The following is a 27,035-nucleotide window of genomic DNA, read 5'->3' on the forward strand; positions in this document are numbered from 1 at the left end:
TGTTAAAATATAAGTTGAAATAGTCTTTTTTTTTTTTTTTTTTTTTTTTGCTGGGGAGGGGCTTGTACAAAATAAGCACTGCTCTCTGACTCCCAACAGTCTCTCAGGTACCGCAGTTCTGGCTTCTGTCACTACACTTTGTCCAACATTTCTGACAGTCCTATCTCTAGTACCACTGAATTCATCTAACGCCCCCAGAGCACTCTACAAGTCTTGAGGTTCTTCAGAAAAAAATCACAGAAGTTAAAGTTCATCATACAAAATTCATGGTGATGCCCACTAGAATCTAGTCTAAGGGGACAGACTTACCCCACCCCTGCTGCTGCTGCTGCTGTAGCGGTGGTCCCTTCAGATGCCCACTGTGCTCAGATTTTGGGGGGGAAAAAACAAAAGGAAAAGAAAATCCAGCTCAGACCATCATAAGAAGCAAGTTTCCATTTAATCATTCTACAGGATGTTTACTTTTTAAAAAGCTGTGTCTGGCAAGAAAACTTAGTCCCCTGAGGCTGCTGTGATGAGTCTACAGGAACCCAGCAGGAAAGCCCCTGCAGACAGAACACAGAAGACAGCAGCTCTCTGGTCTTCAGCTAGTGTCCCATCTGCTAGGTGACACTACTGTGATCATCAGTAATAGTAAAATAAATTATTTTTATTTCATACTTTCAAAATAATACACATCTATGAAAAATCAAAATTCAAAACCAAAAGTTATCCTGCAAATTGGGAGGATGAGAAAGAGTCGCCGAGCCTTTCTTGAGAGAACCTCTGAAGGAAATGAGCTTTCCCAGTTTGTTTAGACAGGGCATGAGCCTATCCCTCTCATCTTCTGGGAAACAACCCTCCTAGGCTGTGGACTTTTGAGTCATGAAAGGAGGACTTGGTACATGTGCCGATGGTTCCGCGATGGGTCCCATTGCTGGGAATGGGTAGCCGGGCTCCTTGGTCCACCTGGCTAGTTATTGGGAGGAGTCATGCCTTCTCAGGTGTCAATAAGCAGGCTCACCACTGAGCGGATTTTGCAGGCAAACCATCGCCTGAGGGGACAAAAGTATTGATAGTGGAATTGTTCAAACTCGGGAGTCTGGCGGATATCTCGGAAAAAGGCAATGTCAAGGTCGGACTCGGTAAGGATGATCAGGAGGAGGAGCAAAACAAAGAGGAGTCCCATGGTCACAAGGAGCAAACGGAGGACACTTAAAACAAACTTATTCACCTGTTCCTCCTCTGGCCTGCTGTGCCCCTGACACAGGGCCCTCAGCTCTCCCCTAAGGGCCTCCACATCGGCAGCAGTTGGGGTGCTGGCCTCAGACTCCTTCTCCTCCTCAATGCTGCAGGTGGCTCCATTGATCTGCCGGGAAAGCAGCATCAGCTCCAGGCTGTGCTCTGCCACAGGGGTGGGCAGCACACTGTCTGCAGGGCTGTAGGCCTCGTCTGCAATCACTGCGACCCGTTCATTGCTATCTGCCCGGCTGCTTCTCACGTGAGGCAGGAAGGTGTCCCCGTGAGAGGAGGAACGCACCGGGGTGGAATGGGCACTGTCCCGAAGGGACTCTAGGCCTGGAAAGGAAAAAGGAACATGAGTTGGCTTTCTGTCCCAGTGCTCACATTTTTTTTGCTTCTGGTTTTGGCCATGTTTGTTAAAGATTGTGTATTCCTGCCTCTGGTGTCCTAGGCCTGATCTGTAGCCCCGGTCCGAAAGAGAATCTGAATTGCAGACTGCCCCTGATTGAGGGCTGGGGCCATGGTTCAGGGAGCAGAGGTTTGCCTCCTGGGCTGAGGGCCTTTCGAGGCAGGAATGGGGAGGGCCAGCTGTGTTTTACCTAATTTGGCCTCATCTAATACTGATTCTGGAGCTGAGCATCCTTTTAACAACCTAGCAACAGCTCCTTGAGCTTGTGAGGCCACCTTTTGGGTCTCTGCAGTTGCTTTTGGTCTCTTCGGCCTCCCAGTTCCAGCCATCCTGACCTTGTAAGATGTGCAAACCCTGTCTGCTCTTCCTAAGGGCTCTTGGATAGAGAAGTGGAGAGCCCTAGCCAGCTCCCTCTCTTTTCACCTTAGAATGATCTGGGTCCAGGACAGGCTGACAGTTTCCCTACTGTAGACACTGTAGAGTGCAGAGTGGACTTTGAGATCTTGTTGGGTAAGGGGGGAAACTCTTACATTTGTTAGGAGAAAGGGGGTCTTTTGGCCCCTAAAACTACCTATTATCTCTTTATTTTCCTAGATGGAACATTTCTCTTTTTAGGGCTCAAGCTCTGGGAGGGAAGAATAGGAGCTGGTTACTCCTGCAACCCAACAGCAGCCACCCAGGCTGGAGGGTATGGACTCAGAGGCACTGAGTGGCTCCCGTCACAGTGTTCTCAATGAAGTGGCTTCTCATTTCAGGTTCAACACCTGCATTTTCCCTTCCTAGCCATCTTGGTGGTGCCAGAGTGGTTCTCCCTGCCTTTATGGCCTGTGACACAAGAAGCCAGTTCCCGTCTGTTGCTCTGAAATTGACCCTGACTGCCCCAGAATAAAGCAGATGCCCAGACAGGTAAAACCTTGACCTTTCCAGGGCCGATTAGGGAGTTTGCTGGTGCAGGGCTAGCTTCAAAAGCCCTAAGTTCTCTGAAAAGGCACTAGTGGCCTTTCAGAAGTGTGTCACATCTTTCCTTGGCTCCTCTGTGGTATAGCCATTGGCACCCGGGCAGCCTGCCTGCCCACTGGAGCCCATTTCAACACGAGTGCAGTTAAGGATTCTCCAGAGGAATGAACCCTGGAAGCTGGGTTATAAACAAGAGGTAGGGGGTGATGGCAGCCTTGTTACCCACCTACACTCCCCAGTGTCTCACCATTAGCATACCTTCCCATGCTCTCAACTTCTGCTTTCAGAAGCTCCTTATGATCCTGGCTGTATTTTGTTTGTCCCTATACTAAGAATCTTAAATTTGTATAATGTTTTAATCTTTCTAAGTCACTTTCATTTTATCTTTCAACAACTCCATGAAGTAGTGAGGGTGAGAGGTTACAGAACTTTCCTGAAGTCATGTGGTTGGTTGTTAATGGCAAAGACAAGGACAGAATCCAAGCATCTTTCTGTTTCATGGCGCTAATGATCATGTAGTTGGATTCTCTGGGGAGGGGGACAGTGGGCCAGGATGAATTAAGTCGACAGCCTGCACCTTTCTTAGATTTAGATCCTAATTGCCCAAGAAACTCTTGTGCAGTAATGTGACTTTAAGAGCCTGTTCCCTGTTGCAGAGCTCCTGCCGCTCCTTTGACCCCTGTTTTCCCCAGCATACCCCCTTGGTCCCCCATGTGCATGTGCAGCATGAGGAACATGTGCCTGGGAGTATGTCATGGGGTCCCCCATAAAACTTCAGGCCCTGATCACACATAGTGCTGGTTCAGCTCCTTTCCTAACTACTCCTCTGGCTCCCTTTCCTCTGAAACCTCAGCACCCCCTTGCACAGGGCATCTCACACCCTATCAGGGGGCTGTCCCCTCACAGGGACAGCTCTGACTGCCAGATCTTTCAAAGTATGAGCAGCTTACAACCAGAAGCCACTTCCATGTAAGCTTAGCTTGGCCTACAATTTAGCCCTAAGCTGGGGAAGGAGAGAGGCAAAGGCTGTGATATCAGAGAAAGTCAGGGGGACACCAGAAGCCACATTAGACTAAATTGTCATGCTCTCAGTAAACAAATAATGGATATGTATGCATTTATAGTAGTGTCTGACAGACAAAATTACTCTGTAAATGTTAGTCTTCTGTTCCCTCAACAGTTAGTCCTGTGCAGAACTTCAAGTTTCACTGTGAACCACCACCTGTCTCACCCCCTCATTAAACCTGTCATTCTGGGGGGATGGGATGGGTGCCGTGAGTGGGATCTGGGTGAGTGGCACAGCAAAACAGAGCATTGTTTTTACCTGGGAGGTGCTCCAGCTGATTGCTTTGCCCAGAGGTGGCTCCCAGGGGGTTGGGGGGCACAGTGGTCAGGAGCCTACCTTGGAGCCGGGGCCCCATCCTCAGGATACGCACACTCAGGGGTCGGAGGCAGTGATTAGTCAACCGGAGCTGAACTCGGACTCTTGTGTGAATCTTAATCAGACTCTTCCCCATGGTAGCCCAGGAAAGCAGATACTTCTTCAGTGGAAATCAGCCAGACAGGGAAATACAGAGGGAAAGGATGGCAAACCAGCTAGGGACAGAGGAGTTCTTCTACTCTCATGCTATGGCAGCGCCTTCACAGTGCCTCTCGTGCCGGAGAGAGCCTCAGCTCCATAAGCCTCAGGGCAGGCTGAGCTGCAGGGAAGGAGCAGCTCTGAGAGGCCCATGTTATCAGGGAACTGGATTCAGTCAGAAGCACTTAGAGCCATAAAAAGTAATGCTTCCCCAGCCTGTAGCTGTTTCTGTGAGGCCCGTCTGTTCGTCTGTCCGTATATGGCCCTAGACCGCTCAGAGGGAAGGAAACAATCCCTGAGGGTAGGAGGAGTGAGGGCTGTTTCAGGAAATCTGGGGTGTGAAGCTATGAAGGCTTCGGACTGAGTGGCTGTGAAGTGTGAGGAAGTGGCACTGGGGCTGGGAATGGACTGTCTCCTCCTTCGCCAGGATGAACCTGGTGACTTCAGCCTCGGGACAGATGCGAAGAGGGGACACACAGTTATGTTTCGTCTAAAAAGGAGGAGAAAAATCATTCCATTCTCCTGAGATGAACACCGCAAAAGAAGTGGGACAGGGAAAGCCACACTCAGGTCTCCTGCTCAGTCTATGGGAGGGTAAGCCAGGATATTGCCCGATGATGGTCAGACCTCCGTGATTCCATCCCTTGCATGGTGACTATACTTGATAGTTAATGCAGCGCCCTTCCAAATTCACACCCACTCTACAGTGGGGGCAACAGGCTTAGAGAGGTTAAGCAACCTGCTCCAGAACCTCACCTTGGACTTCCTGATTGGGCCTCTCTGCTCTGTGCTTGCTGCTTGCCCAGTACATGCTTTAATCTCCTTAAAGTATTGCACACACCAGCTTCCCTGCCACCGATGGCAGGGAAGGTGTCGCCTTTTTACAAGTAGATCAGCAAAGATAATAAGTGAGGCTCTCGATGGTTGCCCAGTGAGGGTTCTCAGCCCTAGAGAACCACACGCAGGTGAGGTGGAGTCAGTGACTTGTCATAAAATCCTAAACCCAAACCAGAGATCCTCCCATGGAGCAGATCCTTCCTGACCCAAGCAGTTTTTCATTTTCATTAATAAGGGGCATTCACTCAGAAAAGACATAGGGCCTTTCCTCCCCAGCCTCCAAGACAGATACCAGTTTGAAATAATCCTGCTGCTGATTCCTGCTGCTTGAGATCTTCTGAGGTCCTAAAAACCATCATCATCATCATGGGGAATGAAAACGATTTCGAACTGGTATCCAGCCTTCGGGGCAAGCTGGGTCAGTAGCAATGGCAGGAGGACACCACTCCCAATCTCCTGACAGTGTTAAGTACCTGGAGACTGGAGGGGTGTTAGCCTCAGGCTGCTGGGGTATCTAGTTCCAACTATACACAGACTTTGTCTCTCTTCCCACCTCCATCTACTCCAAAGGGAGGGAAGGGCTGGGAGAGATGGGGAGACTGGGTTTCCTAAGACAACATTAAAGAGTTCAATAGCAAGAGGGCAGATTTATACAACTGAAGTAAAGGCGGTAGCAGTTATTGAAATGCTTCAGAACCAAGAGTTTGTTTTTTGGTTAACTGCCTCAGCTACCCTGATGATTTAAGCTGTGGAGGTTGGTCAGGTCTGGAAAACGAGTGAAAAGACTCTTGATGGAAAGCAGTTTCAGAACTGCACGGAACCTGGTAGATCCCACGTACACTTCCCCAAGTACTCTGAGATCCATCTCCAGCTCCTAGGCTGCAGCTCTGCAGGGTTGGAGGGAGTTCCCGGTCGCCTGACACCCAGCTGCATTCCCATTCACTGAGTGAAACCTTCTCCCTACCACTGGAGAAACCTGCTGCCATCTCTAATGCAAATGCCCCTCTTTTCAAGGTCCCTGAGTGGAACTGGTCTAAGTTGCAACCCAGGGAAACCTGTGGTTAGCTCCAGAGCTCATGCTTACCTTCCATGATGGAGATGTGAACAGCTCTTCTCCGGGTCCTGGGGACACTGCTCAGCCTTGGCCCATGGGTTATGGAGGGACAGCTGCGGCTGGGAACCATCCCAGCTCTGAGGTTAAAGAACACTGTTAGCTCAGTGCGCAGAGAGCTGTGGTCAGGACTCGGAGTTGACACCTGGTTACTAGAATTGCCTGGCTGTATTAAGTCTTTTGTGTTTTAAAAGATCTTTAATACCTGCTTTTTTTGCTTTTAGTCCCTGGATCCTACTCAGAGACCCTGCTGTAAACTTGTCCACTTTCTTCACCCCTGACCCACTGGAACCTTCCTGTAGTGTGGCCACTGGTCTCTGGGCAGGAGGGTCAGGGAGTAGTAGTTCCCTAGGATAATCCGTGCTCCCAAAAATGTGCCTGAAGATGGACATGACAGCCTCCCCTGGCCTCCAACAGAGGTGGCTGGTGGTGGGGGCTTGTGTGAAGGGGCAGGTAGTTAACGTTCCCATTCCCAGAGGTCAGGCTGGCTGACAAACCATAGCTCTCCTGGCTAATCATATTCTTTCTGGGTCTCTTTGGGTTCCAGGAGATGGGCTTCAGGAAATGCATAATTTATGCTTATGCACAAAGCATGGATCTCAAAACTAGTTTACACATAGTGTGAGAGGGATGCAGGGCAGTCCCTGGCTTTCTGTAATGAACTGATTGCATAGCCAATGAAATCCTGCTGCTTGGACATGTCCTCCATGGTGTCTGAGCAACCTTAGGGCTTGGGAGGACAGGAGAGAATCACCCAGGAAGGTGGCTCCTGGATCTGATGCATTGTCTGTGCTGCCTGTATCGGCCTGCCTTCCCCCATTTTCCTTGCAGGCTGAGGGATTTGAGGGTCAGGTGGCTTCCCAGACCTTTAGCTGAGATGAGATTCTTCTCCTCTCCTGCCCTATTCTCCTTGCCCCTTTTGGGAACCATTGTGGCCATAATCTTCACATTACTCAAACTGCTGGCTCTGCTGGTTCTGGGACCTGTGCTCGAACAGCTTTTGGGGGAAGCCCCTGGCAGCCTACCTGTGGATTTCTGGTGGCTCCCGTTTGATCTTGGCACTTGACTCCATTACTTCCTTTGCAACTCGGCCGCTGTAAGTAGTATAATAAAACAAGGAAAAAATGAGACAGTGTTCCAGGACAGGCTCCTCTGTAAGATCTCGGATTACTCTGGCTGAACTGGGAAATGGCCTCTCTGGCCTGCCCTTCCCACAGTTTAGGCCACTGTGAATGGCTTGCTTGCTGGGGTAGAGTTCTAACGTGCCCTGACAGCTGATCTTACAGAGCGCTCTCTCTCTCTCTCTCTCTCTCTCTCTCTGGAGTCTTTGGGATCTTCCATTCTCATTTATGAATGATTCCTCATTGTCCAGCATGTTCCAAAATATTGCAAAAAACCCCCCTTAGACAGACATGAAAATAATTACTGTCATAGTCCTATTGTGCTGCTGTTGTAAGGGCAGGAGAAGGCACTCACTGAAAACCCTACAGACCCAGCTGCAGGGAAGGAAAGAAATGAAGACAGAATTTGGTGGAAACCTCAGGCTTTTCTGGAGGTTCCCAGTTTCTTTGTTTACAAGGGTAAGGACCGCCGAGCCACTGTCCTGGAGAGAAGGGTCTGAGAATAGGTCCATAATGGTTACTTACTGTTACTATTTACCTGTATCGGAACCGGCTCCCTTTAAAAAATAAATTGCTGCTGGACACTGTGCGGACTTGGCTTGACTTCTCCAGCCTGCAGGAAGGCAAAGTCCAGTGTGAGAGATGGCCTGCAGCTGTCTCTCAGGCTAAGGCAGCGCCTTCCCAGCTCCTTCCAAAGAAACCCCTCAGGAAAAGGCCCTTCACAGCCCAGCTGGTCTCTGAATCTCCTGTAGGACCTGAGGGCTGTGCTCATGGCCTCAGTGCCAGGGACAGGCACGGTGAAACCCACTCTCAAGTCAGGAGAGTGAGGGCTTCCCATGGGTGCTCATGGGGTTGACCAGGGAGACCGAGAGGAAAAAGTTAGGGGGTATGGTCTGGAGGAGTAACAGAATGCCACCCACTGAATTGCAGCAGTGTGACCTTGGGCTTCTCTCTCTGTCTGTCTCTCTCTCTCTCAGCCTTAGCCTTCTTATCTATAAAATAACAGGCTGGGACTATCTGACCTCAGGAGTCCTTTTCAGTCCTAGTATCTGATGATTTGTGTCCATGTCTGGCTGATGAGGGTGGAGAAGAGGGTGGGGTTGCCTTCCTGTGCCATCTCCTTGGAGTCCTAAAGTGTATTACCATATTAAAGGCCCTGGGAAGTCCTGAAATGAAGAAGCTAGCTTAACTTTAATGGAAGTTCCATCATTTATTTGAACTTGAAACCATTCTCCCATCCCCAGAATGCCTATTAACACTACTCTCAAGGCTGTAGAGACAGCTGATGTGGAGACTCTAAAATGAAATACCCTTTCAGGTGACTTCTCTGATTCCACTTCGAAAAGGAAGTTTAGGCAGAGCTGCCCGGAGTGAAGTCTCCCAAGTGTGCCCTGGACGCCCGTGCTGCTAATGTAACCCGGAACCCATCTAAGTCTGGAGCCTTTGCTGGGAGCAGTCAGTAAATATTGAGGGAACTGTCCTCACAACCCATGAGCAGCATTTCCTGAGAGTCACCACCCTCACCTATCTCAGGGCTCTGTGAGGCTCAGCCTGCTTGCCTTCCTGCCCAAGCACATTCGTGAGTCTGACCTGGCTCCCTTCAGAGCACTGGGCCAGAGTCAGGAATCTGTGAATGAGAGATGCTCAGAGGCCAAAGTAGCTGCTGCTAGAGACTTGGCACAACTGGGGATCTGACCCAAGCTAGAGACTTTGAGCACTTAATTAGAACATTAAGTAGTTAATGGGAAACTGCAAAGGGACCTTGGTTTCCACTGTGGGTGTTGGCAGGGTTGGGTAGGTGTGGAGGTCTATTAATGAGTGGAAAGACTCAGAAACTGCACCCTCACAGGTGCAGAAGCACAGTTCTGTTCCCATGACAGAGAAATGAAGGCCTTCAGAAATGGTGCTGGAATGTTTTCCTGGCTTTCCTTGGACAGCCAGGGACTGAATGGGAGGGAAATTTGACCATGCAAAAGAAGTCATCTTTTCCAAGTGTCTTCTTCTTCATGAGAGGAATAAAGATCACTCAACTTAGCATTCAAGCCACCCATTCAGTTCATCCTGATTCTGTATCAAATGCATAGAAAGTTTTAAGCAGTTCAGAAAGCCTGCCCAAGAAACAACTTCTGGGGTGGTTTCCCCAGTAAGAGGGAGGAGTCCAGTTCTGCTGGTCAACATCCCAGAGCAGCCTGCATGGGTAGCAAGCAAGTCTGCTCTCTCCAAGATCCTTCAGGTTACTGGAGGGAGAACTATGGCCTGTCGGGCAGAACATACCATATACTTTTGTCTTATGTTGTCCTCATTAAGACATAGCTTGTTAAATCATAAACTATTGCATTCTAAAAACAAGACCAAGGGTTTTAGTGAAACACACTTTATCTGGCATCACCCCAGTTTCTCAATGGGCTCTTTCTTTGCTCCCTAATGCCTTTATGACCACTTTCTTAAGCAAAGAAAACTGAGCACAAAACTCTCAAACACTTTAAAAAATTCTCTGGTAAATAAAGTTGTTTTTGGCTTGAAGTAGGCTTCTTAATACCAGACAAGTCCTTGCCCCCCTCCAGCTACCTCATTCCAGGCTCCAGGGCACTTGGCCTGTCATTTGGCAACACTTCTGGCTGTGAGGTTCCTGGAGGGGCAGGAATCAACGCCAGCTTAGCACCGGGTCACCCACTGGGGAGTGGGCCCCAGGATCTTTCTAAGGCTTAGGGAACTGGTCTAGGCTGCACCTGCTCTTTCATGGACCTGTGGTGTTCTGAGCTGTCTTAGGGCTCGGACTGGCCCCACAGGGCCGGTTTGGTTTGAGTCAGGCACCCACGGGATTTTTCTGGCCCAACAATGAAAACCCAGGCCTGGTTTGCCACTGAGGGCTGTCCAAGGACATCGCAAGGCAATTCCCTTAGGCAGCTCTACCAAAACATGTTTCCAGACCCATTCAGTTCTGTCCCTTAAGGGGGTGCACACAGACACCCACCCAAAATGGGGTCTGAGTTTTATAAAGAAGCCTAGCCCTGTCACCTCACATCTTATTTCTCCAAGTTGCCTGTCCATCAGTGCTCTAAAAGTAGCTTTTATGACTTTGGCTCTGCTAACGACAGTCCCAAGTGTCCACTCACTTGTAGAAGGCTTGGTTCTCAATTCCACATTTCCAGAGGTGCTTGCAGGCTTCTGGAGTTGGAGCAAAATATGTGAGAATAATTTTCTTTTCCTACAAAAAATCCCACATAGAAACAGCTGAGTGTGGATACAGAAGTGGAAGGTGAAGTAGGCCAGGACACTGAGCCCTGAGCTTTCTGAGGGCCCCCACAATGCGCACAAGCTGTGGACGGGGAAGGGGCTGCTGGCTAGTCAGAAGAGAAGGCCTGCAGGACCCCCTGGGACAGGGCCCATCAGAGTCAGTCTCAGCTGGCACAAACTGAACCAAGAGTTCTCACCAGAGAAAGTGGTTCTCATATCTAAAATGTTTTTTTTTTCTATTTATTATCTTGGAACTTCCATATGGAAGCAAAATAATCTTACTTTTTGACTATACTTCCTGGAGGCATGGAACCTCTGGGTATCACTGGAATCCCTAAGGGAGCCCTATGTTCCAGGGCCTAGCCACCTCACCCACACCTCCAGGTCTTGACCTTGCTCTTAGCTTAGCATGCAGATGGCTTAGCTCTACCTGGATGGAGCATGGTGGTTCAGCCCTGACCATCGGGAACCATCCTAGTACCCCAGCCCTCCTGAAAAGAAGGATGCCAGCACTCACCTCTTTCTGACTTACATATAAATAGAAAGTCTTCCCTTCAAATTTCAGCTTGGTCACTTCATTCCTAGAAGCACAAAAAGAGTGCCAGTCACTTGCTGTGGGCTGCTTGCTCACAGCCAAGTCTGGTAGATGCACAGCCCACCCTGACTGGAAGGGGCTCCAGGCACAGACACAGTTTTAGCCAAAATTAGAACTAAAGACAGCAGCGCAGTGTTGGAACAGTTCAATCCACAGTTTTCTGGTCAATCAAACTATAATAACAGGGTGAGAGGAGGAGTTCAGGCTCACTAATAGTGGCTGTAAAGGGAAGCACTGGCATGGGAAGTGAGTCTAGGTAGAGCGGTCCCGGGCCATTTCAGGACTTGGTTCATAACACAGGTGCATTATCCGGATGGGACTATCAAACACAAGATGCCACAGTAGCTGATGAGGCCAGAGTTCAAGATACAGCAAAGAATGAAAAACAATGCAACTAGGTTCTGAGGGAGTTGAGTCTTTCAGGTGACTGTGCCACTGGATGGAAAATGCAGTTTAATGCAGACACATGTCAAACGATCTCGGGGAGGGGATGGAACAACATACCAGAGAGAGAGAACAGATTACATGGAACAGTCATGCAGCGTACTGACCAGGAAAGGGGCTTAGGGGTTTTTGTAGAAAAATCCTTGAAGCCACCAGCCCAGTGAATGGCTGCAGTAAAAGAGGCAAACAGGATGCTGGGGTATGTCACCCGTGGGACAGACACAAATCAGAAGTGACATGGTTACTGTACAAGGCACGGCTTAGACCTCACCTCCACATACTGCTTGCAGCCTTGGTTACATTTACAAAATGGAAAAATGACCAGAGTCATAGGTGGATGTCCCTGAGAGCCAGAGAACTAGGACTCCACACCGGTCACTCTTCCCTCCATTTGCCTGACATGGCTGCCCTTTGGAGCCCAACAGCCCTTCAACCTCACAGGGGGCAAGGTCCTCATTATTCTACCCACTGGCACTACGGAGTCTGACCGTGCACATAGGCCTCTACTTGGCTTCTTCCTCTTTGCAATGTTTAGGGAGATTTCCTCAATATCCTAGGAAGTAGCTGAAAGATAGTGAGAACCATGTATATCCAGTTTACTACTGGACCAAACTGGGGACAGAGGAAGGTCACATTCCCTGGAAATCACGGCTGTGTCAGAATGAGAGTTCACAGCTCTGACTGCCAATTCTGAGCTAATACAAGACATAGTGCATTCCTTCCCCGTTTGACTCCCATTAATCAATCACTCAATCTCTCATGCACAAAATACGTATCAATCGGTTAATATGTAAACAACCACACAGACTGTCTAGGCTTCAGCAAGAAAGACAGGGAAGGGTTTTCTATTTGAAGTGAGATCGGGCTGAGACTTATGAAAGCGGAGACATTGTGAAGAGACTTCCTGCAGACGTGAGAGGAGAAGGATCTAGGGGAGCCAGGTGAACATCAGGGCTTCTGGGAGGGGGGTAGGGATGCTTCAGGAACTGCAGGTCCCTGTAACAGGTGAGTCCCACCTCATGAGGCAGCTACTCTGTTCAGAGTGTGGCCCAGGAGCTGGGCTGAGGGACACCAGACAACCCAACTGTATCTACATGGCAAGTGCTCCTCACTGGGAGGGAGAGTGGTGGCCTGATGATGCTCATTGTCTTTTCTTGAAAAGTATTTTGTTGGACAGAAGACCCTGAACCTTCACCATCTTCACCCAGAGAGCACAGTGAGTTGGCCAGCTTGTGCTGTGTGCGTCTGAGATCAGTTTCATGTCCAACATCAGTTGATCATTTCATCAACATGATGAGCACTCCGTTACCATCATGTTGCCCATCTTTACAAAAGCAGTGAGGGTGGAAAGGTGGGGTCCGTCTCTAAGGTCAGCATGGGAGCCAAAGAGGATGTGGGAGCACAGATGCCCTGCAGTACCCTCAGCAGAGAGCTCAGCAGGAAGCAGCTCCATCCCCAGATTCCCATCGGCTCTTCTGGGCCAAGGAAAGCCACTTTTCCAAGCTCATGTGAGGAATTGGCCAGCTTAGACTTGGCAGTCCAAGGCCCAAGAAGGTACAGAAATCACAGGGGCTTGGTAGAATATGCAACATGTTTTGATGAGGCTCAAAGATATTTGCACAGGCCAGAAAAAGGGTTTCCAGGGCAGCCAAATGTCCACCAACAAACCAGAGTGTGCACTGCATTGGCTCCCAGAGCCACGCAGTGGGACAGACCCACAGACCACCAGAGCAGCTGCGGTTTGGAGTGGCTTCAGCTGAGGCAGTGTCTCCTGCCTTCTAGAAATGAGAGTGGAAGAGGGAGGAAAAAGTGGGGGTGTGACTTGGAGGCAGAGGACACCTGACCCCGAAGGAAGGGGAGAGACAGAGCAGCATCTGTGCTCTTGCAGGCAGTGCCCACAGTAAGGGTTGGCCCAAGGAGGGTGTTTGCCAGGGCAGCAGGGTAACTTCTGTCTCCCCAGGGGACCCTGTGAGTCCCTCCTTTGTTAGGACAGTGGGTGAGGGAGTAAGCACCCCTGCAGATGCTATGGCCCTCAGCAGGGAACCATCCCAAAGTCTCAGTCCTCATGGGAACTATGCTTCTGTAGCATTGGCTCCAGCCCTAAGCCTCTCATCATACCTGGAAACCCACCCTCCACCCTTTCTCCCTCTGGAGAGGCTGTTGGCTCTCAGGAACACTCCTCTGGAAGAACAGGATCCCCAGAAGAGACCACTACCTGCATCAGTTAGCACTGCGGATGCAAGGCTTTGTAGAGGGATCAGAACCGTAACTGCCCAAGGACAGGCAAAGGACAGGGGAACCACAGCCCTCCCCAGTTAGTGAGGTATAAAAAGCCTGCCTTGGAAATGAAGATATTCACCATTTAATGAAGTGGACCCTCTTGTTTCCTTGAAGAACGACAAACCCAAAAGGTGTGAAGGCCAGAAATGCAGCGTTTCCTGACACATCCTGCAACACAGAAAGACTTCTGATCAGGGGGTCAGGGACAGAGGTGACGGGGTGAGGAACAGTTGGTCATCGGTTAATACTCGATGCTGGCAGGAGGTCGCAGGAGGAAGAGCATGGCATTTGGAAGCAAAAGGCAAGTTACTTACCTTCCCTGAGCCTTGATGCCCTTAACTGTAAGTTGTCGATTATAATGATACTGACCTTAGAAGGCTGCTCTGGACTTCCGAAGAGACCAGCGCACCCTCACACACTGCTGGTGGGACTGCAAAAAGGCGCAGTCACTTTGGAAAGCAGTTTGGAAGTCCTTCAAATTGTTAAACATAAAGTTTACCTTATGACCCAGCAATTCCACTCCTGGGCGGGTACCCAAGAGAACTGAAAACGTATGTTTACACGGAAACTTGAACATGAATGTTTAGAGTAGGATTAATTATTCATAACAGCCAAAAAGTGGAAACAATCCCAATGTAACATTGAGCAGTAAAAAGGGATGAAGTACTGACACGTGCTACAACCTTTGAAAACACGGTGATGGAAGAAGCCAGTTCACAAAAAGATCACAAGTCGTATGACTTTGTTTACATGAAATGTCCAGAATAGGCAGATCCATTGAGACAAGAAGCTCTCGGTTGCCAGGAGCCGTGGGGAAGGGGAGTGGCAGTTAGGGGTGCAGGGTTTCTTTTTGGGGGGTGGTAAAATGTTCTAAAATTAGATAGTGGAGATTTTGCATAACTGAATATACTAAAAACCACTAAACTGCATAGTTTTAAAAAGGGTGGATTTTATGATATGTGAATTACATCCCCAAAGAGCTGCCGTGAGAGGGAGGGACGGAGAGGGAGGGACAGAGAGGGAGTGAGAATGTGGCAGTTACCGCGATGGGCCCGACACACCAGCTCCCTCTGGAAAGCTCAGCTGAAGAAAAGCAACTGGCACGTGAAGTGGCCATCACCAGCCCTGGCAGTGCTTTAACCAACAAAGAGGCCCCTGGTCACCTGTCACCATCAGTCTGTAAACACCAGGCTTAAGGTTCTGCTGAGCAAACGGGAGGAGGTGCGGGGGAAGGTGCAGGTCTGTCCCCTCGCCTGGGAAAAGGAGCTCTGGGAGGACCAGGTCTTTTCTCGCGTGGGGCTGTGCTCTCTCAGAGCTTCCTTCGTGGTAGGGGCCTCAGGTGAGAATCTGCTCTCAGGGTGTGTTCAGGTGGCCGGAAAGTTACAGCAGGATGCTGGTCAAATGTGTGGGCAGGATAGTGGTCTGGGCCACCGCTTCGACGGTGCCACAGAGTCCAGGTCAGGCAGCTGGCATGAGGCACCCAAGTGGGGGCCCTGGCTGCCGGGCTCGCCAGTCTCCCGCCTTCAGGATTTCCTACCCTGGAGCAGATCTTCAGCCTCGTTCTTCCTGAGAACAGCGGGGCCTCTGTAAGGGCTTCATGAGCCTCGCCTCAAGGAAAAAAACGCAGCTTTGCCCTAAAACTGTCTCATAGAGTCAGGGTTACAGGTGTGAGCATCTGGGCCCAGGGAATAAATTAAGTATGTTTTGCAAACATTTCCAATTAATGTAGTTTTATTACATTATTTTATTACAGTCCTCAGGGTCTGTAGTGACCCTGACACTTGGCTGCAAATACAATGTCACCCAACCCATGGGCACAGCAAAAAGCTGTTTAAAAATAACCTGGAGATACGGTGAAGCCATGGGGCTGGATTTCCTCCTGTCTGTCATCAGTGCTTGGTGGTGGCTGTTAACACCTGAGCACCAGCACCGCACACAAGCACCGTCCCTGCCTGGGGGCACCTGCGCTAACCCGGCAGGTTGGCAGGTTAAGCTGGCAGATACGGGTCAGGGCAGGCTGGACCTTAGGGTGGGGGATGCCTGGGAGGGGTGGGCAGGGAGGCAGCCCACCTCAGATGGAGGGTGGGCACCAGGAAGCTTTCCACACACTGTGCAGGCAGGAGCCAAGGAACTCCTAAAGCTGTAGGTTTCCAAAGACTGAGACTTGAGGGCGGAGACTTCACCTTATTTGTACTCACAGAACAGGCCTGCAGTGAAGTGCACCAGAGGGGCCAGTGTGGCTGCAGTGGGGCAAGAACATATGGGAGCAAAAATGAGATGAAAGGCACAGTGGGGCGAGGTGGGGGGAGGTTTCCAGGGCTCCCTGACACCGGAGAGGCCTCGAAGGAAGAATGGATGGAAGGAAGGAAACACAGGGTCAGGCCTACAGAGGACTGAGGATGGCTTGAAGTAACTGGGAAAGAGCAGACAGGGCAGCTGCAGGGTGGGCAGGGGAGGGCCTCTCTCTGTTGTGCTGCTGAGCCCTGCAGCCAAGGGAAGGGCGGAAGAGCACCTGCGCTGTAACCACAGCCGTGGGCGGGCCCAGGTTCTGGCTCTGCCACTCCTGCCTGTATGACCTCGGCCAGGTCCCTTTCTGTTTCATAGCCTCATTGAAAACTGAGGGTGGACACTGCCCTCTGCCCTCAGGACATGCTCAGTAGGTACCCAGCACATGCTAGTGGTTGTGTTGTTGATATTAGAGCTGCTACTGACTAGAATAGTTTGTTGAACTTAATTCAAAATCTTATTTTGATAAAACCTAACATGTTACTATTTTTCCCGAGGTTGATGGATTTAAAAGTTGTTAGTTGGGAAATGAGGGTGTGGGAAGTTGGGGTAGAAAGGGAGAAGTTGCTCTCGTTAGGGGACCGTGGAAGAAGGGGATTTGGGGGCCACATGTGGGAATTGAAGTGAAAGTGGGCAGAAGGGGAAGGAGGCAGAGGCTGTTACACAGATCTGTGGGAGTCACTCCAGGCAGGGACTCTGGCCACAGCAAAGGGAACAGAAAGTTCCCCCCCTCCCCGAGAGCTGAGTGCTGCTGGCTAGGCTGCCGGGCTGGCCTCCCAGTGAAGGAAGCTGCTGGACTTAGGGGGGGGGGGCAGCCTCTCCTGACCACACTGGCTGACTTGGAACAGGGAACAACTGGGAACAGACCCTGATGGATGCCACATCATTCCACTAAGAAACAATAGCACGGCGACCAATCCCAGTCCAGTCTCTCATGGAGCAATTCTCCAGACTGCTCCCAATGCCGCAGCTCCAGGTGAAGGCCACTGCAAGGCCCTGGCACCTGGGCATCCACAGAGGGGAGGGCAGCCAGCATGTCTGCTAGTGTCTGGCTCGTGAGGTGTGGGACTTGGAACTACGGTGAGAAACCTTTTATCTGTACCAGGGTGAAAACACAAACAGGCAGCCACACTGACACCTTCTCTGGAACGTGCCCAGTTTCTTCTAACATGCCTTTCTCACTGTGAGCCCGCCTTGGGGACTTGTGTGAGCAAGGAAATACTATGTGACAAAAAAAAAAGGAAATGAGGACGAGAAGTGACACAGACAACAGTGACTTGTCCCCTTCCCATCCAGATGAAATCAGTGCCCACAGGACTGAGCTATTAATGGACCTGGGAGGCAGAACAAAACTCAGGTCTCGACGGCCGAGGTGGCTAGGGCTGTCTCCACCGAACAGTCAGAAGGGTTCAGTTCACTTTTACAGTTTAATGTAGAAATTCGTTTTCAATTTCTCATCTTTGTGGAAAGAGTTTTTGTCTTGTTTTAGGACCCCAGCTCTGTTTACCCCCCCCAGTCCTCACCTTAGGATATGTTGACTGATTTTTAGAGAGATGGGGGGGTGAGGAGAGAAACAGATGTGAGAGAGAAACATCAGTTGGTTGCCTCCTGTATGTGCCCCGAGTGGCGATGGAACCTGAAACCTTCTGGTGAATGGGACGAGGCTCCAACCAACAGAGCCACCAGGCCAGGGCCCCGCTCTGTTTTTCATTTGCTCTGTGATTTATCTTCTCTGAACTTTAGTTTCCTCATTTGTAAAATAAGGACAATAAATAATACTTAAAAAATACCACTTCTGTCTGATGGCCTAAACGACTTAGTGCTAGGACATGGCCAGAGGTGTTTTCATGGAGAGAGGACCAGCACTGAGTCACTCACATGTTCAGTTGGAACCCACCATCAGACTTGACCTGCACCATCGACGGTTTACCTTAAGGTGATCACTCTGCCCAGAAAAGGATCTTGGGAAATCACAGTACTGACTGGTTCTTGGAAGCAGCCCAGTCCCCACAGCCTACACCTCCCGATCCAGTGAAGTAGGCTTCTGTCTGCTGCCTCCCCAGGGGACGTCCTGGGTGTGACGGAGTAAGGACCCAGCATCCTTCGTTGTTACGCCTCTCTGGGTCATCCTTAAGCTAACACAATCTGGGTGCATGAAGCCTCTATTGTTCTTTAAAAACTTTAGTGAAGAGGGACCCACATGCTCTTCCAGACACTCATGCCCATTCCTGAAAGAGCTAGTCGCTGGGAACCTGTAAGTCAATCGCGAAAATCACTGAGTTTCAATGTACTTAAACCCAGCCATCAGAAGCAAGCATGGAAATCAGGAGGATTTCCCTGCAAGAGGCTTGGTATCACCCATGGCAGCTCAGAAAGTCGAGTTTTTCGTTTCAGCAGTGACCCTAACGAAGGCGGCCAATGGGGAGCGCTCGTGAGGGTGAGGGCGAGTCATCACCGATCCTTCTTGTTGTTTCTCTGGGGTCGGGCAACTAGTCAGGCTGGGGAGGAGGGTTTGTTTGGAGAGAAGCCTGGGTGGCTAGATTATGAAAGTGATGATCCAATTTGAAGAGCAAAGTAATGCTGCTGTAATTTTATTTGTGTAGTTGCTCCAACCTAGATCCTGCTGAAATCAGTTTTCTCCTGGTCTTTTCAGAACTGACACAGCCCCCTGGTGAGCCTCCGTTCAAGTTTTGAATGATTTCAGTAGTTTCCTAGGTCTTTGCCTTCTCTCTGTCACAACTGGCAGTGGGCCCCGCTTTATTCCTAAATAAATGCCATCTCCCCAGAGGGAAGACTGTGAATGACAACTGAAAGAGCACAGTATTGAGACAGACAATTCTGGATTCAAGTCCCAGAACTGTCTGCTCTGTACCGGGAACTCTGGATGTGTCAGTTAGTCCCAGAGGCTGAGTGGTCTTATCTTACAAAGAAGAATATCTTGATAGTGTTATTGAAAAGATTAAATGAGATAGTGCACATAAGTGCTTGGCACTTCTGTTCAAGAAATAGCACCTTTATGACACAATCAGGGTGGGCAAGGCTGGGTACCTGTGACGGCCTGCTCACTGCAGCCCAGGCCTGCAGGAGACCCAGGGGAACCGTGAATCCCAGGGCCCCCTAGAAGGAACAGGATGGTGGATCCTGGGGTTGGAGAGGTGTCGGGGCTGGGCAATGGGTGCAACGCTTGGCTGCCAGAGGTTTGCTCCGCTCTCCTTGCCCAACAGCTGTAGGCTTGGTCTGCTGGAGCTCCTGCCAGGAGTTGGGGGCTGGGGGGAGGTGCAGAAAGCTCAGGATAGCCTGTGGAAGTTCAGAGTTTGGGCATCACTGTAAGCCAGCCAGATATTGGAGCCCCCTGTTTGTTCCCACCCAGAGTTGGTAGGATCGCCTCTTCCTGGTCCCAGGGCCAGAGAAGAGGAGACTGTGGGTGGAAAGAAGCCATCAGCATGGACGGAAAGAACAGCAGCTTCTTAATGGGTCCAGGAGAACAGAGCTCAGCCAAAGTGTTGTTCTGCTCTCATTTAATTATCAAAACCATTCCTCCTCCTCTATCCTCCCTATGGCTGCATGCCCCAGATTCCCTGGGCCCAGTAGTTGCCTCTCTGTTAATAGAAATCAACAGTATTTATTACGCTGAGTGCTCCAGCTTATTTCAGCTCTCCTTGTAGCAACATTAAGGTGAGTGCTTGGTAGTGTATCACCAAAGTGACTTCACTTAATGACAAGAGTAAACGCTCCCAAACTGTTCTTGCTGAAGAAAGCTGAGGAAATCCTGAGCCGAACCCAATGAGATGAACTGAGGGGCCACGTGTGGGGTCTGCAGCAGGGTCCTGGTGAGCGAGAAGGACGGGGCCCAGGAAGAAGGGACTGGGAGCCCAGTGCTTTGGCTGCTCCCACCTTCTCCCTGAGGAAGTCTCCTGGGGGCTCCTGCTCCTTAGAGACACAGTGGGAAGTGACTCGAGTTCAAATTCTTACTCTACCACTCAGGGCCCTGTAAACTGTGGCTTCCTGGGACTTGTATCTTCTCATTGATAAACCAGGAAGAATGCCATCCATCTCCCAGGGCTGGCATAAAGATTAAATGAGAAAACAATAGGAAAGGGTCCCGTGGGCCCACCATGGGAGGTGCAGCACACGTGTCTCTTCCTCCTTCCTGCAGTCTCTTCAGACCGTGCCTGAGCAGGACACGGCCATCGAGGTCGGGGCTCAGCCAGGAGCCCACAGTCGCTCAGCAGTGCCCAGTTCACTGTCCACCGTGGGCTGGCAGGTGACAGCCCTGCCCAGGGACCCATCTCTGCAGAGGTGGGCACTCTGCATGGCCTCACGGGGACAGGACAGGTCTGGAGTCAAAATGAGAGACACTAGCACCTTCTGGTGACAGAATCTATTTTTAGGTAGCCCTGTACTTCAAGGTCATGAAGTGATTCAGCAGTTCAGGGTGGAGCACTGGTACTGAGTGCCCACTGTGTACAGATGAGGCAGGTGAGGCCCGGGGAGCCTCCCGAGGCCCCGGTGAGGAGGAGACCAGGACCAGAGCCAAGGCTGCCGACTGCAGGCTTTCTTCCATCCTGTGTGGGCCCCCAGCTGACAGTATTGGAGCAATTAATGCAGGCTGAACGACAGCAGTGATGCAGAGGGCATTATTGACACAGAGCTTTGCTAATTCATTTTTAAACATCCATGTGTGAAACTTTTGGTGTAAATAGGCATCAATGTGTTTTCTGACAGCGCTGGTCTCCCAGAACACAGGGGTCATCTGGCAGGAGACTGTGCTGGGGGGTTGGGAACTGAGGGGTTGAGGAAGGTGCCCAGGGTTTCGGAGTGCCAGGACGCAGAATGTCGTCAGAGTGCACATGTGACGCTTCAACACCAAATCCTGGACAAGAGCACATCACGGTCACCTCACCAAGAGGCCAAGGGAAACGCAGCTCTGCCCCCACATCACTGGGCTCCTTGGTTTCTGTTCTTTCAACTTTGTTGGAAACTTATGATGTCCCCTCAGTGTTCTGTTCCCACTGGGCACTGTCTTCCTCAGATCAGTGTGAGGATCGGTTTTACAGGTGGTGCTGGGGTCTCTCCAGGGGTGGAAAGACAGAGGTAAATGCTGGGGGAAACTGAGGCAGAGACAGGAGTGTCAAAGCAGGTAGCGTATGGAGAGGAGGTAGAGGGATATGGCCACAGTACAGGAAAAGACCATGGGTCTCCACTGCTCTCCACAGTGGCTGTGGCCGCCTGAGCTCATCTCCGAAATGCCAGACACATGTAAGTAGTTACGGAGGTTTTTTCTGGGCACAGCCTGCCTGGCTGGCTCCTGTCTCACCCTCACACGCACGTAATGGAATCAAATGGGACTCCACTGCAGTTCCGTGCAGTGACTTACGCTGCCACAGTCAATAAAACCCACTCTCGGAAAGAAACTAGATTACAGGTCAGGGAAGGGCAGGCAGTCCTCTGATGGGTCCCTGAGGGGCAGGGGCGCTTCCTCACTGCCCCTCTCTTCACTGCCACCAAATTACCCACCGCCGCCACGCTGCAGCCCCAGTTTTGTTATTTAGACTGACTTTGCCTCAGAACCCTCTGACACTGATGTGGCAACGTAAAATTAGGCAGCTCGGAATCCAGAGCAGTTTTCAAAACGAGACATTTTCTCTGGCGTCTGTCACTAAAAGCTAATCACCCAGCTGCTGGAGGGGTGGAGGTCTTACCTTACACGGGTGAGGGTCCACTCCGTACGTCTCCAATGTCTGCGCCTTTCTTAAAAAGTTCAGCTCTGAAGTTGCTGGTGTTTGACCACTGGAATAAAGAAAATCAGATGATTTCAGGTGGGGCAAATTATTAAGTGCTCAGGATAAGGCTCACACCACAATTTTTCCAGACCGTACTCTCTGCTCTGTTCCAGGAACAACTGCTGAGATTTCCTGCCTAGGATCAAAAATGCAGATGTGTTCAGAGAGAGGCAGGGCAAATAATGAATGACATGAGCTGAGGGTAACAGCAGGGATGGGCGGGGACCGGGGCAAACTGGGGAGTGCCGCCCCATCTAACGCAGGCAGGTGCTCCTCTGCTCCAAGACCATAGTTGTGGGGATGCGGTGCCCAGCACTGTCAGATGGAATTTTTAATGAGAAGTCAGACGGCCCAGGAATACCAGGTGCTGTGGGCTTTTGCCGCACTCCCCTTTTGCCCCTGCCCCAGCCAGGCCACAGACACATAAGAAAACACACGTACCAGTTCACACACTGGCAAATCCACACCCCACGGATCAAGGGTGCCCGAGTCTCTTTCTCCCGTGGAGGTAAAATAAATAAATAAACAAGCAAACAAACTAATAAAGAGAAATCAGAGATGCTGTTTTTATGTGGTATTTCATGATCTAAAATATTATAGGGGCAAACAAATCACACCTGTCACCTGGCTGCAGGCCAAGGGTTTCTCATCTGTGATCTAATCGAGACTGAAATACAAGGAAGAGGCCTGTACATCTTGCTGCTTCGCCAACCCTCTTGCTTTACCAAGAGGGAATTCGGGAATGGAGGTGACAAGACCTCCAGCAGGAGACGGCACTGAGCTCCCCAGGTGCCACTCCAGCTCAGTGTGACACAGGTGGTGACTATGAAAAGGGAATGAGCAGCAAAGGAAGAAACCAGCCCTGGCGCCAAGCCGCCCGGAGAAGGGGCCTTTGGCAGCAGCGTTCCCCTCCCGGCTGCCCTTTGGCAGGTGCGTAGAGGAGCTCGACACAGACCATGGCAACGTCACCACTGTCGTGCTTGCGGGACCCAAAGCCCTGGCAAAGCAGACGTACTTCTGCAGACGTGGGGGTGGCTTCAGGGTGAGGAGGGGCAGGCAACTGGTTGTGAAGGGCAGGCAGACGTGCGACCCACAGGAAGAGCAGGCCAGATTCCCTCCAGCGTCCCTCTGGAGAGGCAGCAGCCAGCCTCTGTGCTGCCTGTGGTAAAAGGCACCAAGACATGCTGCACACCACGTGGGCCCTTGAGCAGCTCACGTTAGAGTTGGAGAAAGGAAACGCAGACACGTTTCTACATTGTGGAGATGAAGCTGAACCTGTGTAAGTAGTCCCTGTGTGTAGGCATTAGGTCGACAGCACACTTCTACATCCACCGGCTGAGACGAGGGGTCTGGAAAATGCTCTTGCAGTTGGCCAAGGGCTCAGCCCCTAGTTCCATTCACCTCTGAAGGTGGCCAGAACTTCTGGGGGCCTCCAAGCGGGTATCATCTTCCTGGGGCATCTCCAACCTTCTACTAGGTTTCTGAAGGACCGTCCCCCATCTAAAACCCTCCTGGCTGTGCCTCAGGGGAGTCCCAGCACATCCCTCCTACCTGCTTTGAATGAACCCTGAGCCGGCACACAGGTCTGTGTATTCCGACCTTGACCACAAGGGGCCGCTATTTCCACAACAGAGTGATAGGAGGAGCTGTCACCCAGAGAGGCCGGGTCACACAGGGAGAGGGGTGGGAAGTGGCCAGGCTAGGGTTCCACTTTTGATGGAAGTCTCCACGCCTCTGGGAGGATCGGGAACCAGTCCTGCCACACACAGTGCGTGGGAGCTCTGTTTACAAAGACCACGGAGGCTGTGGGGACGTATCTGTTGGTAAAATTTTTGAGTGAAGGGGGACCAGCGAATCAGGGTAGGGACTAGTTTGGCTTACTATTATAATTAGAAACATCTTTTACCCCCTCTCAGGAATTTTTCTCCAGCAGAATGGTAGTTACACAAACATATAAAAAGATATTTTTAATTATATTGATAATAATAGCATGCTTTATTTTTACAACAATGTGTTGTATCATTTTTCTTCGTACTTTATCTGTTTGGGGAATTGGGGCTCCAGCATGCCACACAAAGCGGAGCCCAAACATCCTGTTTGTGTGTTTCTTTTCATCAGTCTCTGTAGAAAAATCCTATCTCATTCCGGTGAAAGGATGGATGCGTTGATGCTATTTGATGAAATTAGGAATATTCTGGGTGAACTGAGAATCTCTGAAGGGCAAGACTCCTGCTTCCAGGTGTTTTGCTCCTCTCTGCTCAAGGGAGTGGGGTTGAGGCAGCACTGCAGGCACCGTCCCCGAACCGAGTGCTCTCGCGGCACCCGAGGTACCTGGGAATCAGGGCGCCGGTGCAGGCCCACCCACGGACCCGGAAGCCCCTGAACACAGTCTAGACTGCAGGCAGAGGCTTGCTCACTTTCCAACCCCCACTCAACCCTTCCTCTCTAATCTTTTTCCTTTTCTGTTGTTTGTTTTTCTCTTCCTTTTTGTTCATGCTTTTGACCTCTGTCTCTTCATTTTTTTCTTGGTGAAGCAAGTACCTTTCAGGCCAACAACCCCCGTCTATTGTCCTTATGATACAACATCTCTCTTGCTTTTCAGAGGGAGCCCACGGGCTTGGTTGCGGTCACTGAAAATGGTACATCCAGAGTCAGGAGGGTCGGGCTGTGCGGGGGTCAGTGTCCTGGCCTTGGACCGAGTGTCACTCACCTGAGTTCTGTCTTGTGAATCTCAGCAATTTTCCTTTCCAGCTTCTCTGAATGTTTAGGGAAAAACTGGAACTTGGAGCTGTAGCCTTCAGGGTGTTTCCCCGGGTCATAATCTCCAATCTCCGCTGGTAAAAAGAAGGTAGAGGAAAACAATTGTAGAGATGGGCAAAGCAACAGGATTCACACACAGAGCAAAAGTCAAAGCAGGCAGCAGATACACAAAGAACCATGGATCTTGAGCGTGGCTGTGGGTCGGCGGAGGACGTGTGTCTTAGGAGCGCGCCCACAGCCGTCTGCCCAGGCAAGTGCACTGAGTGATGCTGAGGCTATGCAGAGAGATAGTAGAGTTGACCCTGTGTTCTGAGGGCACCACAAATAAATTTTCAATGAAAGAGAGAAGTTTACACTGCCAACCCCATCCATTTGGTTATGAGAGGAAGGCCCGGGAGCAATGTTCTTTGTGGCAACACGGGATATCAAGCTTGATCAGGAAGATAGAGAACCCCTTGGGCCTGAGTCAGCTCAGAGGAAATCTCGTTCTGAGGGTTTTAGCACAGACACAGCAAACTGCTGAATAAGCCATGATGCAAATTCAGAACTCAACTCTCAGTCCAAACCAAATGAAATCAAGTGAATAAATATCCACTGGGGGCTGAGCAGGTGCCAGGCACCCTGGAGAGGACGGCGGGGTGGGGAAGACTGGCTGGAACCAGAAGTGCCATTGGGATCAGCAGCTCCAGGTCCTCAGGCCAACTTCTCAGCTCCCTGCACAGGGTGGGACTTCCACCCAGAGCCCATCCCTACTGCTGCTGAGCTCGCAGACCTTAGAGCTTCATGGGCAGGGGTGGTGGTGGGCCCACGGTGTTCTCCACGTGTGTTCCTAGGTGAGAACCTAGCTTTGTCCACATCATGTACTCTACAAGGAACAGCATGGGTATGTGAAGAGGAAGGGTGTTAAGAAGCTGTAGCTACTCTGTGGTTGTCCGTTCTCCTTCCCTAGTGAGAACCACAGGCAGCACAGAGAGGAGGCGGTGTGCCCTCCTCTCACAGTTTAACATTACGCGTCCAAACACTTGCGGATTTCTATCACTAAGCGAGAGACTAGAGGCTTCCCTGGGCTTAAAAGTTCAGAGTGACCTTGAGCTGTGGAGTCGTTTATTATGATTCTATTTAGAAAGCTCCAGATGGAAAACATTGATGTTGGATTTCAATTTCCTTAAAGAAAAAAAAAAGAAAATTCTAATGTGGTTGTCAAGGTAAACTGAAGGAAAGGGTGGAGTTTAAAATTTCACTTAGTCTGAACCAGGCTCTCCTTTAAAAATGAAAGGAGCCTGTTTGGGTACCTTAGGGTTGGCAAGCACCTTCCTGTTTAGGTGATTTTTAAAAACAGGAGTCTCAGAAGCCAACGTCTTAATGGGCTGACTTTTACATTCATAACGTGCCTACGGTATCACTCCTGCCAGAAGGATTTTAGTTTGCTGGCGAGGATCTTCCAGGTTCTCTTCATAAAGTAGCTTCCTGGAGTTCACAGGTTTCTAACTAAGAGTTCACGTTTTTAGGTGGAAATGTCATGACTTTAGTGCTATGGTCCCAAACAATCCGGTGACAGTTTCAGGCCCAAGGACCAAAAGTCATCTAGGGAGTGGCGCTCAGAAGAGCCCTGCAACTCAGGAAAGGACGGGGATTACACATGACGAGCGCCTCCCTTTCCCACCGTTTCTGCAGAAAAAGCCAGTCTGGGCACCAGCTGGGCACAGACTCAACTCTGCCTTATTAGCATATTAGCAAATGTGTTTCTTACTTAGAACCATTTTCAACTTTGAGCACTCTGAACGGAAAGGGCTCTGAAATAGACACCAGAATTCCAAGATGCTTCACATCTTTGAGATTTGCATGAAAGGAAAAAATGGATTCAGATTATTCTCCAGAGTCTCAGTAACTTTATCAACCAAGGATGAAAAAACACCCCAAAAGCAGCAAGAATGATCTGAAGGGCTGGCACGAAGCCCTCAGGTACAGGGTGGGGTTGAGGGGTCAGAGCCTCCTGGGTCTAGGGAGTCAGGGTGAAGCCCACCAATTCAGACTCCACTTCAAGTTAGAGGTATCTGTGTATATGCAAGAAGTAGTCATCTGTGGTAACTGAAATAATGTGATCAGTAGTTAGCATGAGAAGCAAATTTATCCTGTCAAAAGTCATTACCTTGAAGGATATAAGCCGCTAACAAGGCGGCATCTGATGTTTTGCAGAGGAGGCGACCGTGGTAGAGATCCCTTTTGATCTGTAGGAAGACTAAATACCTGGAGAGAAAACAGAGTGAATTGTAAAGAATTTCTTTGCTTTAAAGACAAAATCTCTGTTAGGACACTTATACTACATTAAAAAAAAAATCTCGAAACATAGCACAGAACAAGTACATTTTCCACTTCCCTAAAGACACTTATACTACATTAAAAAAAAAATCTCGA

General features: G+C 50.2%; 1 protein-coding gene across 6 annotated transcripts in view; it reads right to left on the minus strand.

Moving 5' to 3' along the window:
- FRMD5 (FERM domain containing 5) overlaps positions 1–27,035 on the minus strand; it is a 286,582-nt gene that overhangs the window by 1,784 nt on the left and 257,763 nt on the right. For 2 of the 6 annotated variants that reach the window (XM_037151896.2, XM_037151931.2), the window contains exons 5-14: positions 26,770–26,867; positions 24,571–24,694; positions 21,780–21,867; positions 13,871–13,959; positions 10,990–11,053; positions 10,352–10,443; positions 7,774–7,848; positions 7,140–7,208; positions 6,088–6,194; positions 694–1,557 (exon numbers count right to left, since the gene is read on the minus strand). In XM_037151896.2, coding sequence (XP_037007791.1) covers positions 980–1,557; positions 6,088–6,194; positions 7,140–7,208; positions 7,774–7,848; positions 10,352–10,443; positions 10,990–11,053; positions 13,871–13,959; positions 21,780–21,867; positions 24,571–24,694; positions 26,770–26,867 — 1,384 coding nt within the window. In that variant the 3' untranslated portion in view covers positions 694–979. Of the gene's footprint in view, positions 1–32; positions 365–693; positions 1,558–6,087; positions 6,195–7,139; positions 7,209–7,773; positions 7,849–10,351; positions 10,444–10,989; positions 11,054–13,870; positions 13,960–21,779; positions 21,868–24,570; positions 24,695–26,769; positions 26,868–27,035 lie in introns of those variants that run through there. The other 4 variants (XM_037151914.2, XM_053666287.1, XM_037151903.2 and 1 more) reach the window with 4 other exon arrangements.

This window comes from Artibeus jamaicensis, unplaced genomic scaffold (assembly GCF_021234435.1).
Source record: "Artibeus jamaicensis isolate MK-2021 breed Jamaican fruit bat unplaced genomic scaffold, CSHL_Jam_final contig_1132, whole genome shotgun sequence".
Lineage (NCBI taxonomy): Eukaryota > Metazoa > Chordata > Mammalia > Chiroptera > Phyllostomidae > Artibeus > Artibeus jamaicensis.